Source organism: Hemitrygon akajei, chromosome 9 (assembly GCF_048418815.1).
Source record: "Hemitrygon akajei chromosome 9, sHemAka1.3, whole genome shotgun sequence".
In the NCBI taxonomy this organism is placed as follows: domain Eukaryota; kingdom Metazoa; phylum Chordata; class Chondrichthyes; order Myliobatiformes; family Dasyatidae; genus Hemitrygon; species Hemitrygon akajei.
The window spans coordinates 55,344,127-55,359,748 of record NC_133132.1 but is presented as its reverse complement, the minus strand read 5'-3'; the positions used below and the strand labels follow the sequence as shown (position 1 = coordinate 55,359,748).

General features: G+C 44.2%; 1 protein-coding gene across 1 annotated transcript in view; it reads right to left on the bottom strand.

Annotated features, from left to right (window-relative positions):
- Nucleotides 1-1,998: 1,998 nt before the first annotated feature.
- The window catches only part of supt7l (SPT7 like, STAGA complex subunit gamma), a 52,761-nt gene continuing 39,137 nt past the window's right edge, over nt 1,999-15,622 (bottom strand). Inside the window, exons 4-5 of the mRNA XM_073056038.1 lie at nt 15,263-15,503; nt 1,999-4,793 (exon numbers count right to left, since the gene is read on the bottom strand). Coding sequence (XP_072912139.1) covers nt 4,525-4,793; nt 15,263-15,503 — 510 coding nt within the window. The 3' untranslated portion in view covers nt 1,999-4,524. The remainder of the gene's footprint in view (nt 4,794-15,262; nt 15,504-15,622) is intronic.

Genomic DNA, 15,622 nt, shown 5'->3' with positions numbered 1-15,622 from the left:
AAAATGTATTCATATAAAATTTGACTCCAAGCTGCATAATGTCCAGTCACAATAAGCTTGGTCAAAGATATTGTCTTAGGGCCACCTTAAAGGAGAGGTCAAGCTTAAGGGGTAAGGGGAGTGAATTCTGGACCAACCTAGAAAGTTGCTTATTGTGATGCACGGCAAGGATCTGGGACCTGCAGACGTCTTCCTACTTTCCAGCACAAGTTGGGTACAGGTCACTACCCTCACCATAACCGATCAATGATACCCAATGAAAGTAGACTTGGCTCACATGATTCGCCAGCCAGTGCATTCATCCTGTCCAATGTGCTCTACAGAAACTCACCTCAGAGTCAAATCCTGCTTCTTGTCCTTCTTCCCTGAGGTCTCCTGTTTTTGCCGACACCAATGTAGATAATGAGGCAACCAGGGCCAGAAATGAAGTGAAAATCTTGAGATTTATTTTACCCAAATGATGAAAACTTACTAGTCCTCAATGGCTCTCTCTACATAATGTCTTGTGAGACAACTAGGAAAAATGAATTTAAGTTGCAAAAGAACAAGAGCTTTCTGTTCCAGTCATAGCAAACTAATTTACTCAAGCGATTAATCAGAAACCATACCATTTTGCCCTAAATTAAGCTGATGAATAATAACCAGATAGATTAATAATATTCAATGTGTATAACCAAAATAAATAACTAGTTGTCTGTTTTATATACAGCTTAAACATTTTCCTTCTGCCCATATAAATAATGCAGGAACTACATGGGTATTCCTTCATAATAGACCCTCTTGCTAATAATTCTGTCTTTTTTAACGTTAAATAATTAGAATTGTCCAGTTATGTGAATTTTGCAACATAAATAATGCTGCTAAATGGGAATTTAGTGCTTTAAAAATTGATTCACCAAATCATTTATATTGCAACTTCAAAGAGTCAATTGTAGTCACACTTTGGAACCCAATGGAAAGCTTTAATTAGGTCCTTTAAACTGCTGATCACTGGATGTCCTGAGTGTAAGATTATCCCTTAATAAGCTTAATATTACGTGACTGCAAATATTGATTTAACATTGGTTTGTTAATCGGATAAGATTAATGATTCAAGTTTTCAAGGGGGTTGCACTTTTAATTTCCTTTTACCATTTATCTGAACTTCATTATTCTTGCTTCAACCAGAAGTAAATTAAATCTTGTCAGGCTGCCAAAACTCTATGGAGCATCCTCCTCCACAGATCTTCAGTGACTCTGCTGATGGCTCCTGTTCTGCATGTTAGCAATTCAACCCCACTCACAACTTGGTTTGAGGTTTGCACAGACACATGGTAGATTATACACACCCCTCTGAACTGCTGGATACTGACCGACATGAAGAATAAGATGAATTTCTATGACAACATTAGTTTCATGGGAACAGGTTATCTTATGAATACCTTAATTAGAACAGAGAACAGCACTGAACAGGAGGAGGCCCTTTGGCGATCATGACGCCAAGTGAAACTAATCCCATCTGCTTGCCCTCCATTCCTTTTATGTTCATGTGCCTCTTAAACACCAGTATTGTGCCTGCTTCCACCACCACTCTTGGCAATGCATTCCAGGCACGTACAACTCTGTGTAAAGAAAAACACCTGCCCAGCACATCTCATAAATAAAACACACCTCACTTTATCTGCATCCTTTCCTGTATGTCCTCACAGCTGTCTCTTTCAGGTCCAGCTTTACCCCTGCCCTCAGAAAGCAGATCAGCACCACGCTGATGAATATTGATGAAAGATAATAGATATTCAGGTCCTACAAGATACTGTTGTGTTCCTGATGCCTTCACCTCTCTGCTGTTCAGGCTAATCATTTACTGTTAAATTTATTGACATGTCATCTACAGGTCTTGGTTTGGGGGTGGGAGGGGAGACATTAAATATGATGAAGTTACATATACAGTACGGTCACCTAATCAAGATTTTAAAATGTAATTTTCACAAAATGGTTTCACACAGTACTCAAAGAATATATTTTGAAATAATTCATTTTATTCCGACAGGATAAAAGGCGACAGCAATTCATTTCTTTTATTGCTACAGAGCTTGCCCAAGGTACTTAAAAAGAGACCTATTCCAGCTTAGCTTTCCTAGACTATACTGCTTCCCTTTATACATGATTGGTAGACAGGAGCAGTGGGCTGGAGTTCAAACAAGGATAATTGATAAGCAAGAAAAACAAAATGATAGAAATGTTCAGCACACGTCAGTAGTTTGACATATCAGGTACAGGCTGTTCCCTGAAACTTTATACCTGGGAAAAGAAGACGGGATAATGAATGTGCTGAGTAATTCCAGCATCAGTAGTCTGTTTAAAAATCAAGGCCCTAACACAGAACCTTTCAAAAACATCATCAGATTTTTACCTCGGTAATTATTTAAGTTCTCTTAGCTTTGTGCTGAATGTTATAGATTTTTATGCATTCAACTACTATGCAACAAGTTGATCTTAAAACATTTAATGGCAGGTCAAATTAACATTTGAGAAATAGTCACTCTAAGGAAATGTGTAACTATTGGCAGTAAATCTGATCAACCTCTGAATCCAGATAATATGAGCTCTGAAGGTTGGTCTCATCCAAGAAACTTGGTCCCTTTTCAGATAAGATTATGATAGACTATACGTGAAAGGCAGACTGGTAAAGGACCATTTATTTACATAGTCAGGGTACATAGTAGCCATTGTACATAGAAATAAATCCAGAGCAGAGAAAGAAGGGCTAATAGGCTGCATGCTCCAACACTTGGGTTAATTTTCAGAGCCCCTATCAGCAAAGAGGACGGTCAGGAAATTTATGAGTGGCGCACATTAAAATAACCAGTTTGTAAAAGCAGCAGACAAGTGTTCACAATAGTAACACTTGCTTCCAATCTGTCTCCTTATACAAGTTCAATGGTAACATCAAGAGGACATAAAAAAGGGAAACAAAAAAGCTGTTCTAGCCTTTTAGTGCACAGCAGAGATGCATCAATGGCTGATACAAAATACCACAATGGCAAGTGGATTAAAACACATAATTCTCCTGTATGACTCAATCTCCTCTTCAATTTTTTGCAATCTCTTTATATAGCCTGCTCTTTCTAGGAAGTCTCAGATACAAGGCATGATATAAAATGCTGACTTTTTGATAGCTAGTACATTTAATACTGGACCTTTTAGATTCCTGTGGGGTGTAAAATCCAAAACTGACTAGCAACAATTCAAAGCCTGGAGATCAAAACTAATTTGCAAACTTAAGCTGGGAGAAAGGGCATAAGATCACAAACCACAGAAAATGCTGCAAATACTTGACAGCTCAAGTCCCCTTTCATTTGAAATGTTAACTGTTTCTCTTTTCATTGAGAGCATTTCTGTTTTATTTCAGATTTCCAGCATCTGCAGTTTTTTAAAAAAAAGTTATTTTCTGGATATATTCATGATTAAATCAATGGTGCTGAAACTTCTCTCAATTCTTTGCTTATTCAGTGATCCGCCTTAAAAGTGTAAAATTAAATGGGAAAATGCTTAATTTAGGAAAAACAAGATATGTGGTTTTTGGCTTTCATTCCACAAAACTTCCTACAATCTGTATTTAAATAAATCAAGCTCAAGATAATACTGAGGTCAGTCTACAATGTATGCATTGTACACCTACTGCAATTGTACATGGTTGAAGTAATTGAGGATAGACACCCCAACAATGAGAAGCTACCAAAATGCACCATTAATTCTATGAGCCTTAGAAATAGAGTGTGGGATCAGTGAATTAACCCTCCAGTTTAAAATGTCAAATGTAGAAAGCAAATTAGTTTAAAGTAGAATATGCATTGTCAAGCAGCCGCAGGGGAATGGTTTCACTGTAGGATTTTGCTGAGTAACCTGACCAGTTAATCTGTTTGAATAGGAAGGAACAAGTTTGCAAAGATGGTGTCTATCTTAAATGTATTAAGTGAAGGCACAAAGGAAATTAACTAAAATGAAACATGAAATGTTAAACTGCACTGTGTTCTGTATAGCACTGACTTGAATTCTTGCAACTTAAAATTTCAGAATAAACACGGAAATTCTCTGAACTTATTTCATACAGTGATACACCAGAGTGGCAAGCATGCATAAATGGCTTCCACATTTGCTTCCATGACAAGCAATTTATTGTTTGAATGGGGTACAAACTGAATTTCTTTTTTTCTATAAGTCCATCCGTCTGAGGGAAAAAGCTTCCCTTCGGAGTTCAACTCAAACTCAGTCTAAAAGTTAAAATTTGCATCAGTTTCCACAAAATCCCCATTCTCTCTCTCTCTCACACGGCCTTCCCCTACCTCACAAACTCAAAGGAAGTATGAACTAGTTTTTTTTTTGTTTGTCGTTTTGGCCCTGATTCTTAAAAGTACAAAATAATTCTGTAAGTACAATACATCCCAGATCTGATTAAAGAATATATCAAATTAGCATTGTTGAGGAGAGCAACTGCTTCAAATAAACTCCTTAAAAACTAACTATTGAATGGTTGGTGAGCTTTCACACCTTCCTTAGCTTTTTCTTTGGTCGCTGATTGAAAACAGGAGAAGATGCCATTAGACTGTCAGGCGAGTGAGATATATAGCTGCCGTCAGAGCCAGCAGTGTTTGGAGTTTGTGGGATGCCAGAGTCACTCATGGCAGACATTGGTTCTTCAAACACATCGTTGCCCAAAACACCGTGAGGAGGGCCGTTGCCTTCTTCATTCTCTTGAGGCTCCATTTTAACTTGAGTTAGGTTCCACAGAGGAGAGCTGCTAACCTCAGGGCCTGAAGGAAGAAGCAAATCGAAATTAAACTAGGTTTTAACAAAAAAAAAATCATCTCCACCTAGACAGTTGTAGCCAGGGAACTACACGTAATGACTTCTTTTTCTGCTCTTTGCATCATCTGCAAAACTAAGAATTCTATTGTTCATTCATGCAGCTATACCAACCACTTGTATTTCGTATTTGAATCCTTTAATCCAAGTATTTATTTTTATCTTTCCATCTTTTCATTAAATGTATCAGCCCCATTATTCAGTAGACCCAAAACATTAACTGTTCTCTTTCCATAATGCTATCTGATCTGCTTAGTTTTTCTACCTTTTTCTGTTTTTATTTCAGATTTCCATAATCTGCTCATTTTTCTTAATTTCAACCCATTCTTTGCCTTTTTGCCCTCTCTTGTTTGCTTCAAGGTCACCAATTCTTTTATTTTAAGCAAAAGAACTATTGCAGTTATGCATGGTAGCTACACATACATATACTTCCCTGCTTTGCAAATCTGTGTTCATGAAGATAATTTATCCCTCTTATTTTCACAGTATTTTGCTATACCATTCAAATCTTTGAAAGATGTTTTTATTTTGTCCCAATTCACCTGCATTTTAGACAAAAATAAAACTCTAAAAGCACTAATTAAGCCACACTACAATTATTATTTTGGTGTGTCTGCAGATTCATTCCAAAAACCTAACCCATTTCCCTTGTACTGACAGTACTAGAGTGAATCACGGGTTTTCAGCAATCATCTCCAAGATCACAGGGATTTCATTCCAATTATAGTAGCATTCAACTACTGTGAATATGGCCCTTATCTCCTACATAACGTTCATCGGGGATTTTTGCGTCATTCTCTGTAAGATTATTTACTGAAGTCTTTATCTTGTGGTACTACTGCGCATGACTTTCAGAAAGAAGGGCTATATCCAGAATACAGTAAAACTGAAAATTCCCTATCCAACTATATGGAAATTCCAGTGCGCTGGGATTTGGCTCACAAGGAGTTATTTACTTCCTCCTTTCCAATTCATCCTGGTCCTTATTCTCATTTCCTTTTAGGTTAATAAGGTCCTCATTTGCTGTGTTCTCTTTATATTTACTGGAAATTTTATTATGATACTGTAGCGATGTACTACATACAGAGCTAGAGACGACACGCAGTCGGTAAGTCGTTTCCAGACTAGTTTATTCAAACTTAGCGGCGCTGGCATTTAACCCCTAGCGCCCGCCCTCTCCGGGCGGAAATGACGTCAGTCCCTTCCCGCGCGCTGGCTATTTGTGAGCCGGTTCGCCTGCGCAGAAAGTGGGTCACCACATAACCGCTCCCCCCCAGAACAGGTGAGACACCCCCCAATGTCCACAGTCTGGATCAGCCTCTGTTTGGGAGGTCTGCCTCTGCGCCGCGGTGCCTGAACCTCGACCAGCTGTGCCATCTACATGGGCTGGTTTGAGTCCGTCCACTGTGAAAACCTCCTCTTTCCCCCCAATGTCCAGAACGTACGTGGACCCGTTGTTGTTGATCACCTTGAACAGCCCCTCGTACGACCGCTGTAGCGGTGCCCGGTGTCTGCCCCTTCGTACAAACACAAACTTACAGTTCTGCAAGTCTTTGGGTACATGGGTCCGGGTCCGTCCATGCTGTGAAGTCGGTACGGGAGCCAGGTTGCCGAGCCTCTCGCGTAGTCTGTCCAGGACTGCTGCGGGTTCTTCCTCTTGCCCCCTTGGGGCTGGTATGAACTCTCCTGGGATGGCCAGGGGTGCGCTGTACACCAACTCGGCCGACATGCAGATCGTCTTTGGGTGCTGTGCGAATTCCAAGCAGGACCCAGGGAAGCTCGTCCACCTAGTTAGGTCCTCTCAGGTCCTCTCATGAGAGCCGACTTCAAGTGATGATGGAAGCGTTCCACTAGTCCGTTCGACTGTGGGTGGTACGCAGTAGTGTGGTGTAGCTGTGTTCCCAACAGGCTGGAGGTGAACTGGGCGCCTCTGTCGGAGGTCATGTGGGCCGGTACCCCGAAGCGTGCTACCCAGGTTGTAATCAGTGCTCGGGCGCAGGAATCGGCAGATGTATCGGTGAGCGGGACCGCCTCTGGCCATCTCGTGAACCGGTCTATCATAGTTAGGAGGTACCGCGCTCCTCGGGACACTGGTAGGGGGCCCACGATATCCACATGAATGTGGTCGAACCTCCAGTGGGTGGGTTCGAACTGCTGTGGCGGGGCTTTAGTGTGCCGCTGCACCTTGGCTGTTTGGCACTGCACGCACGTTCTGGCCCATTCACTGACCTGCTTGCGAAGTCTGTGCCACGTGAACTTGCTGGAGACCAGCCGGACAGTTGTCCTGATAAATGGGTGCGCCAAACCGTGTATGGAGTCGAAAACTCGTCGCCTCCAGGCTGCCGGGACGATGGGGCGAGGTTGGCCGGTAGCCACGTCGCACAGGAGGGTCCTCTCACCTGGGCCTACGAGAAAGTCCTGCAGCTGCAAACCCGAGACTGCGGTCCTGTAGCTGGGCATCTAGTCGTCTGCCTGCTGCGCCTCCGCCAGTGCTGCATAGTCCACCCCCAGGGACAGGGCCTGGACAGCTGGTCTGGAGAGTGTGTCTGCCACGACGTTGTCCTCTCCCGAGACATGCTGGATATCCGTCGTGTACTCGGAGATGTAGGACAGATGTCGCTGTTGGCGAGCCGACCAGGGATCGGACACCTTTGTGAACGCGAAGGTCAACGGTTTGTGGTCCGTGAACGCGGTGAACGGCCTGCCTTCTAAGAAGTACCTGAAATGCCGGATTTCCAGATACAGTGCCAACAGCTCCCGGTCGAAAGCACTGTACTTGAGTTCGGGTGGTCGTAGGTGCTCGCTGAAGAACGCCAAGGATTGCCAGCGCCCCTCGGTGAGCTGCTCCAGCACCCCACCAACTGCTGTGTCGGATGTGTCCACCGTGAGTGCAGTCGGAACTTCCGTTCTGGGGTACACCAGCATCGCAGCATCTGCCAAGGCTTCCTTGGCTTTAACGAAAGTGGCCGCGGCCTCCTCGTCCCAAGTAATGTCCTTGCCTTTACCCAACATCAGGGTGTACAAAGGGCGCATGATACGGGCTGCTGAGGGGAGGAAACGGTGGTAGAAATTCACCATACCAACGAACTCCTGTAGGTCTTTGACCTTGTTGGGCCGGGCAAAGTGGCGGATCGCGTCTACCTTGGCGGGCAGAGGTGTTGCCCCGTCTTTGGTAATCCTGTGACCCAGGAAGTCGATGATATTGAGACCGAACTGGCATTTGGCCGGGTTGATTGTGAGGCTGAAATCACTCAGGCGGGAGTAGAGCTGGTGGAGGTGGGACAGATGCTCCTGGTGACTACTGCTGGCTATAATGATGTCGTCCAAATAGATCAACACAAAGTCCAGGTCGCATCCCACCGCCTCCATTAGCCGCTGGAACGTCTGTGAGGCATTTTTCAGGCCGAACGGCATTCGGAGGAACTCGAACCGGCCGAACGTGGTGATAAGTGCTGTTTTGGGGATGTCTTCAGGGTGCACCGGGATTTGATGGTATCCCCGGACGAGGTCTACTTTGGATTTGATGGTATCCCCGGACGAGGTCTACTTCGGAAAAGATTCTTGCCCCGTGCAGGTTTGCTGCAAAGTCCTGTATGTGTGGCACGGGGTAGCGGTCTGGAGTTGTAGCCTAGTTCAGTCTGCGGTAGTCGCCGCATGGTCTCCAAACCCCGGCTGCTTTGGGCACCATGTGCAGGGCGGAGGCCCATGGGCTGTCGGACCTCCGTACAATCCCCAATTCCTCCATCCTCTTGAACTCCTCCTTCGCCAGGCGGAGCTTTTCCGGGAGGAGCCTTTGTGCACGGGTGTGGAGGGGTGGTCCCTTGATCGGGATGTGTTGCTGAACCCCGTGTCTGGGCATGGCTGCCGTGAACTACGGTGCCAGAATCGATGGAAAGTCCGCCAGGATTTTGGTGAATTTGTTGTCCGACAGAGTGATGGAATCCAGGTGTGGGGCCGGCAACTTGGCTTCACCCAGGGAGAACGTCTGGAAAGTCTCGGCATGTACCAGTCTTTTCCCTTGCAAGTCGACCAGCAGGCTGTGAGCTCGCAAGAAGTTCGCCCCCAGGAATGGTTGGGCAACCGCGGACAGTGTGAAGTCCCACGTGAACCGGCTGGCGCCGAACTGCAGCTGCACTGTGCGGGTGTCGTAGGTCCGTATCGTGCTGCCGTTTGCGGCCCTCAGGGTGGGTCCTGGCTTCCTGTTGCGGGTGTCGTACCCCGTTGGGTGCAAAACACTGATTTCCGTTCCGGTGTCGACCAAGCAGCGGCGTCCCGACTGTTTGTCCCAGACGTACAAGAGGCTGTCCTGGTGGCCAGCCGCCATAGTCATTAGTGGCAGCTGGCCCTTGCAGGGCGGGCGACAACGGCGGGCTTTTGTGCCCCACCGCTGGTGTAGAAACACCACTGTTCACTGGCCTCCTTACTCCTGCCTCTGTGTTGTGTGCGCCCCCCTGCTGGGCCTGGTCTGGTCCGCTGTTGGGCGCGTGGCCTGGTAATCTGACCGACGGACGCCACGCTCTCCCTCTTGGCTTTCCACAGCACATCTGCCCGGGCCGCCACCTTCTGGGGGTCGCTGAAATCTGCGTTGGCCAGCAGCAGATGTATGTCCTCGGGCAATTGCTCTAGGAACGCTTGCTCGAACATGAGGCAGGGCTTGTGTCCATCAGCCAGGGCCAGCATCTCGTTCATCAATGCTGATGGCAGCCTGTCTCCCAAACCGTCCAGGTGAAGCAGGCGGGCACCCCGTTCATGCCGTGAGAGGCCAAAGGTCCCAATGAGCAGCGCTTTGAATGCTTCATATTTGCCTTCTTCCGGGGGCGACTGTATGAAATCCGCAACCTGGGCGGCCGTCTCCTGGTCAAGGGTGCTCACCACGTGATAGTAACACGTGGAATCAGAAGATACCTGCCGAATTTGGAACTGGGCTTCTGCTTGGCTAAACCACACGCGTGGTCGCAGCGTCCAGAAAGTCATCAGTTTTAGCGAAACTGCATGAACAGATGAAGAGTCGGTCATCTTTTGTCCAAATCCCGTTTGGACCATCAGGGTCACCAATGTAGCGACGTACTACATACAGAGCTAGAGACAACACGCAGTTGGTAAGTCGTTTCGAGGCTAGTTTATTCAAACTTCGTGGCGCTGGAATTTAATCCCTAGCGCCCGCCCTCTCTGGGCAGAAATGACGTCAGAGGTGCATTACCAAAGTCTCTCCCCGCGCGCTGGCTATTTGTGAGCCGGTTCGCCTGCGCAGAAAGTGGGTCGCCACAATACTATGCAACATAAAAAGTGAGTTATAAACATGTTGGGTTAATAATAAACAACATCAAATCACCTGGAGAATCTGCTGGTCCCACACTTACCAAAGACCCGATGCTGGATTATTTAAGCTTTAATGTTTTATTTTCGCTGTGGCAGCATTCTAGTTTCTGACCCTCTATATATAGAGTGTATGTGTATATTGGGTGCCTGACTTTTGCACAGTACTGTAGAAATTTAAGTATGGGACTGTACTACATTGCATTGTACATCTTACATTGCACTGAGATGCTAAAGTCAGATGTATCAGTATTACAGTGGAGTAAAGGGAATTACACAGCCATGAGAGAGGAGTAGGCAGAATTGATTAGAAAAGAACACTGGCAGGGATGATGGCAGAGCAACAATGGCTGGAATTTCTGGAAGCAATTTGGAAGACACAGGATATATACATCTCAAACAGGAAGAAGGATTTTAAAGGAAAGACGACACAACCATGGCTAACAAGATAAATCAATGCCAACATAAAAGCCAAAGAGAGGGCATATAATAGAACAAAAATTAGTGGGAAGTCAGAGGACTGGGAAGCTTTTAAAAACCACCAAAAGGCAACTAAAAAAGTCATTAAGATAAAGATGGAATATGAAAGTAAGCTAACCAGTAATATTAACGAGGATACCAAAAATTTCTTCAGCTACATAAGGTGTAAAAGAAAGGCATGAATGGATATCAGACCACTGGAAAACGATGCTGGAGAGGTAGTAATGAGACACACCGAAATAGTGGGCACACTGAATAAGTCTTCACTGTGGAAGAGACTAGCAGCATGGTATAAGTTCCAGGTGTCAGGGGGCATAAAGTGTATGAAGTTGCCATAACTAGAAAGAAGTTTCTTGGGTAACTGTAAGGTCTGAAGGTAGATAAGTCACCTGAACCAGATAGTGTACAGCCTAGAGTCCTGAAAGATGAAGAGATCAAGGAGACATTAATAATGATCTTTCAAGAATCATTAGATCTGGAATCATTAGATCTGGAATCATTCTGGAAGACTGGAAAATTACATATGTCACCACTCTTCAAGAACCGAAAGAGACAGAAGAAAGGAAACTATAGGCCAGTTAGTCTGATCTCGGTGGTTGGGAAGATGTTGGAGTCCATTATTAAGGATGAGGTCTCAGGGTACTAGGAGACACGTGATAAAATAGGCTGTAGTCAGCATGGTTTCAAGAGAAAATCTTGCCTACAAATCTGTTGGAATTCTTTAAAGTAGTAACAAGCACGATAGGCAAAGGAGAATCGGTTGATGTTGTGTACTTGGATTTTCAGAAGGCCTTTGACAAGGTTCCACATATGAAGCTGCTTAAAAAGCTATGAGCCCATGGTATTACAGGAAAAATTCTAGCATGGATAAAGCAGTGGCTGATTGGCAGAAGGCAAAGAGGGGAAATAAAGGAAGCCTTTTATGTTGAGCTGCTGGAGACTAGTGGTGTTCCACAAGGGTTTGTTGGGACAAATTATTTTTATTTTATATGTCAATGATTTGGATGATGGAATTGATGGATGTGAAGACAGGTGGAGGGGTAGGCAATTTTGAGGAAATGGAGAGGCTACAGAAGGACTTAGTCAGATTAGGAGAATGGGCAAAGAAATGGCAGATGGAATACAGTGTCAGGAAGTATATGGTTATGCACTTCGGTAGAAGAAATGAAAGGCCTATTTTCTAAATGGAGAGAAAATACAAAAAAGCTAGGATGCAAAGGGATTGAGAGTCTTGTACAGGATTCCCTAAAGGTTAATTTGCAGGTTGAGTCCATGGTGAGGAAGGTAAATGCAATGTTAGCATTCATTTCAAGAAGACTAGAATATAAAAGCAAGGATGTAATATTGAAGCTTTATAAAGCACTGGTGAGGTCTCACTTGGAGTATTATGAGACAGTTTGGGCCTTTATCTTAGAAAGGATGTGCTGTAACTGGAGAGGGTTCAAAGAGGTTCACAAAAATGATTCCAGGATTGAATGGTTTGCCATATGAAGAGCGATTAATGGCTCTGGGCCTGTATTCACTAGAATTCAGAATAATGAGAGATGACCTCATTGAAACCTATCGAATGGTGAAAGGCAAACACAAGGAAATCTGCAGATGCTGAAAATTCAAGCAACACACAAAATGCTGGTGGAACACAGCAGGCCAGGCAGCATCTATAAGGAGAAGCACTGTCAATGTTTCGGGCTGAGACCCTTCGTCAGGACGGTCTCAGCCCGAAACGTCGACAGTGCTTCTCCTTATAGATGCTGCCTGGCCTGCTGTGTTCTACCAGCTATTTGTGTGTGTTAAATGGTGAAAGGCCTTGATAGAGTGGATGTGGAGAGGAGAGGATGCTTTCTATGGTGGGAGAGTCTAAGACCAGAGGACACAGCCTCAGAATAGAGGGGCATTCTTTTAGAACAGAGATGAGGAAGAATTTCTTTAGCCAGAGAGTGGTGAATCTGTGGAATTATTTACCACAGGCAGCTGTGGAGGCCAAGTCTTTATGTATATTTAAGGCAGAGGTTGATATCTTGATTGGTCTGGGAATGAATGGATATGGGGCAGGAGATTGGGGCTGAGGAAAATTGGACCAACCATGATGAAATGACGGGGCAGAATCAATGGGCCAAATGACTGAATTCTGCTACTATATCTAATGGTCTTATGGTACTGATGCCACAATGAAGAAACAAATAATATGACGCATGTGAGTGATGATAAACATGATTCTGATTATGGGTCCCTATTGTGGGCCGAGAGTGGGAAGAGGCAGGGAGAAGGAATCATGTTTGGGAAAAGAGGAAGGGAGAGATGAAGGAGCGGAAAGAACCAAAAAGATTTTCTATAATGATCAATAAACCAATTGTTTGGATCAAATGACCTGACCTAGTGTCTCAGGACTAGGTGTATTTGCACCGACACTACTCCCTGCCCCTGGTAATCCTTCTCTATCACCTGTCCCACACCATTCTCAACATCCTTTGCTCCTGTCAGTTTACAAACTCACTCTCCACTCTACATTGACAAATACAATACTGTATAAAAGTCTTACACACCCTAGCTATGTACATGTACCTAAGATTTTTGCACAGTACTTGATCAAGACCAACTTTATAGTATGGTATGGAGAGGGAATTGCATCATTCAGAAGAGCCACCTTTAAGATAATGCATGTCAGTGAATATTGAAGAACCCCAATAATGTCTATGCAGCTCTCACCTTGGAATCTTTCAATCAACTAAAGTTCAATGACTGGCTCTTCAGCTCATTAAGATACATGAAAGCCTGTTTTTTTAAATGGCCTGCCTCATTTGCCTCCACTTTAAAATAATTAATGCCAGCTAAGCTTCATGATGAATACCATTTCACCTGCAAGTCTGTCAGGGTTACCTACCGTAGATGTTGGATTATAAGCCGCTACTTTTTTCCCACATTTTGAACAGCTTTGAACACTGAGGCCTTTACTACGGTGCGGCTAATGCATGTTTTTTTTTCATGCCGCCAAAAACATTTTGCCTCGTAACAGTAGACCAATAAAATTGATGAGTAGTTCACAGAGGTCCAATGAAATTGTACGATAAATCAAGCGCACTTTCACAATTAAATTATTGTAAATCAGTCATTTGTACTCACCCTCATCAACATGGAAAACACTCGAAGAAAAGCATTGTGCTGCCTTTATGGCGGTTATTTAGTTTATAATATTTTCGCTTAGTAATTCATTTTCTAGTTAAAGTTAGAAGTGTTTTAACTATATTTGTTTTCTGTACTACATCGCGGGATGCTATGACGTCACACCCGGTTTCGCCGCGTCTTGTGGGAAAAATACCGGTTTGTGATAAACGGGAAGGAGGGGGGCGAGCGGCATTACGCTAGCAGCATTAGATCTGAGCGAACGCTGCTTTTAAGTTAAAGGCGATCAATAACTTTTCCTGGTAGGCTGCAGTATATATATTTTTTACCAGTCGTTAGGAGATATTGGAATGTTGTTCAGTAAAAAAGTATACGCAACGTATATTTAAAAGTAGCCGCGTTACAGGCACGGTTCGAAAAAAAGCATTTGCAATATGTATTTGTTTATGTTACCATATGGATTTAATTAAAAGTTAAAAAATCCTCACGTGTAATATCTTTCTGTGTAAATATCTCATATTACAACGTGGGACACCTGCGGCCGAAAATCCGGTGCGGCCTAAAATCCGGTGCGGCTTGTACAAGTACAAAATTGATTTTCTTTCTAAAATTAGAGCCAGCGGCTTTTAATCAGGTGCGCTCTGTAGTGTGAAATCTACGGTACTTTATCTGGTGCTGCTGGTGGGGCCTCTTTGACATCGGTGAGACCTGAAGTAGATTTGGGGACACCTGTCGAGCACCTTCGCTCATCTGTAAAAAGCAGGATTTCCTGGTGGCCAACAATTTCAATTCCAATCCCCATTCCGACAAAGGGTCCATGGCTTCTTTTACTGCCATGATGAGGCCACTCTCAGACTGGAGCAGCAAAACCTCATATTCCTTCTGGGTAGCCTCCAACTTGGTGGCATGCATATCAAATTTGTCTAACCTGGTAATTTCTCCCCCCCGTACCCTGTTTTTCTTATTACATTCCCCATTCTCGTTACTCTCTTACTTCTTCTCTTCTCTTACCTGCCTAGCACCTCTCTTTGCTGCCCTCCTCCTCCTTCCCTTTCTCCCAAGATCCACTCTCATCCCCTATCAGATTCCTTCTTCTTCAGCCCTTTATCTTTTCCATCTATTACCTCCCAACTTTTCATTTCAAACCTCCCACCCACCTACCTTCCCTCTCACCTATCATCTTCTAGTTTGTACTCCTTCCCCTCCCCCCACTTTCTTATTCTGGCTTCTTTCCCCTTCCTTTCCAGTCCTCATGATATGTCTTGGCCTGAAACATTGACTCTTTATTCCTTTCCATAGATGCTGCCTGACCTGCTGAGTTCCTCCAGCATTTTGTGTGTGCTATTCTCATTCTACTGCCTCTTTAAAATACTCAACGAGCATTTTAGAAAAAAAAAGGAAAAACACAAAAATCAAAAAGGAACAGCTGACGTTGGCCTTCAAGGCCAACCTAGCCTTCAAGAACAACCTAGCAAAGAAAAATGGCAGAATTTGTCTTCACCTGATGTCTGAGGAGATGCATCAACCTCCAGTGCAGCAGTGTAACGTTCATGAGCCTGTGCCAGAACTCCAAGCTGCAAGGCCTGCTCGCCTGTGGAAAGGTCAGGCTCATTCTCTTCATTGATGGGGAAAGCAATGTCACTGATAGGTTCCTCCTTTATCTTCAGTGGCTTGGTATCCTCAGTAGACGCCTTCTCTGGGCTAACCAGCTTTTCATACTCTTCAGCCAGTTGCTTGCTCACCTGTAGACAAGAAGTACATAGTAAATACAAATCCAGACAGGTGACAATGTGCGTATCAGGCAAATTGTCCTAGAAAGGCAGTATAAACGGTGAACATGTCTTTTTAATATTTCATACAT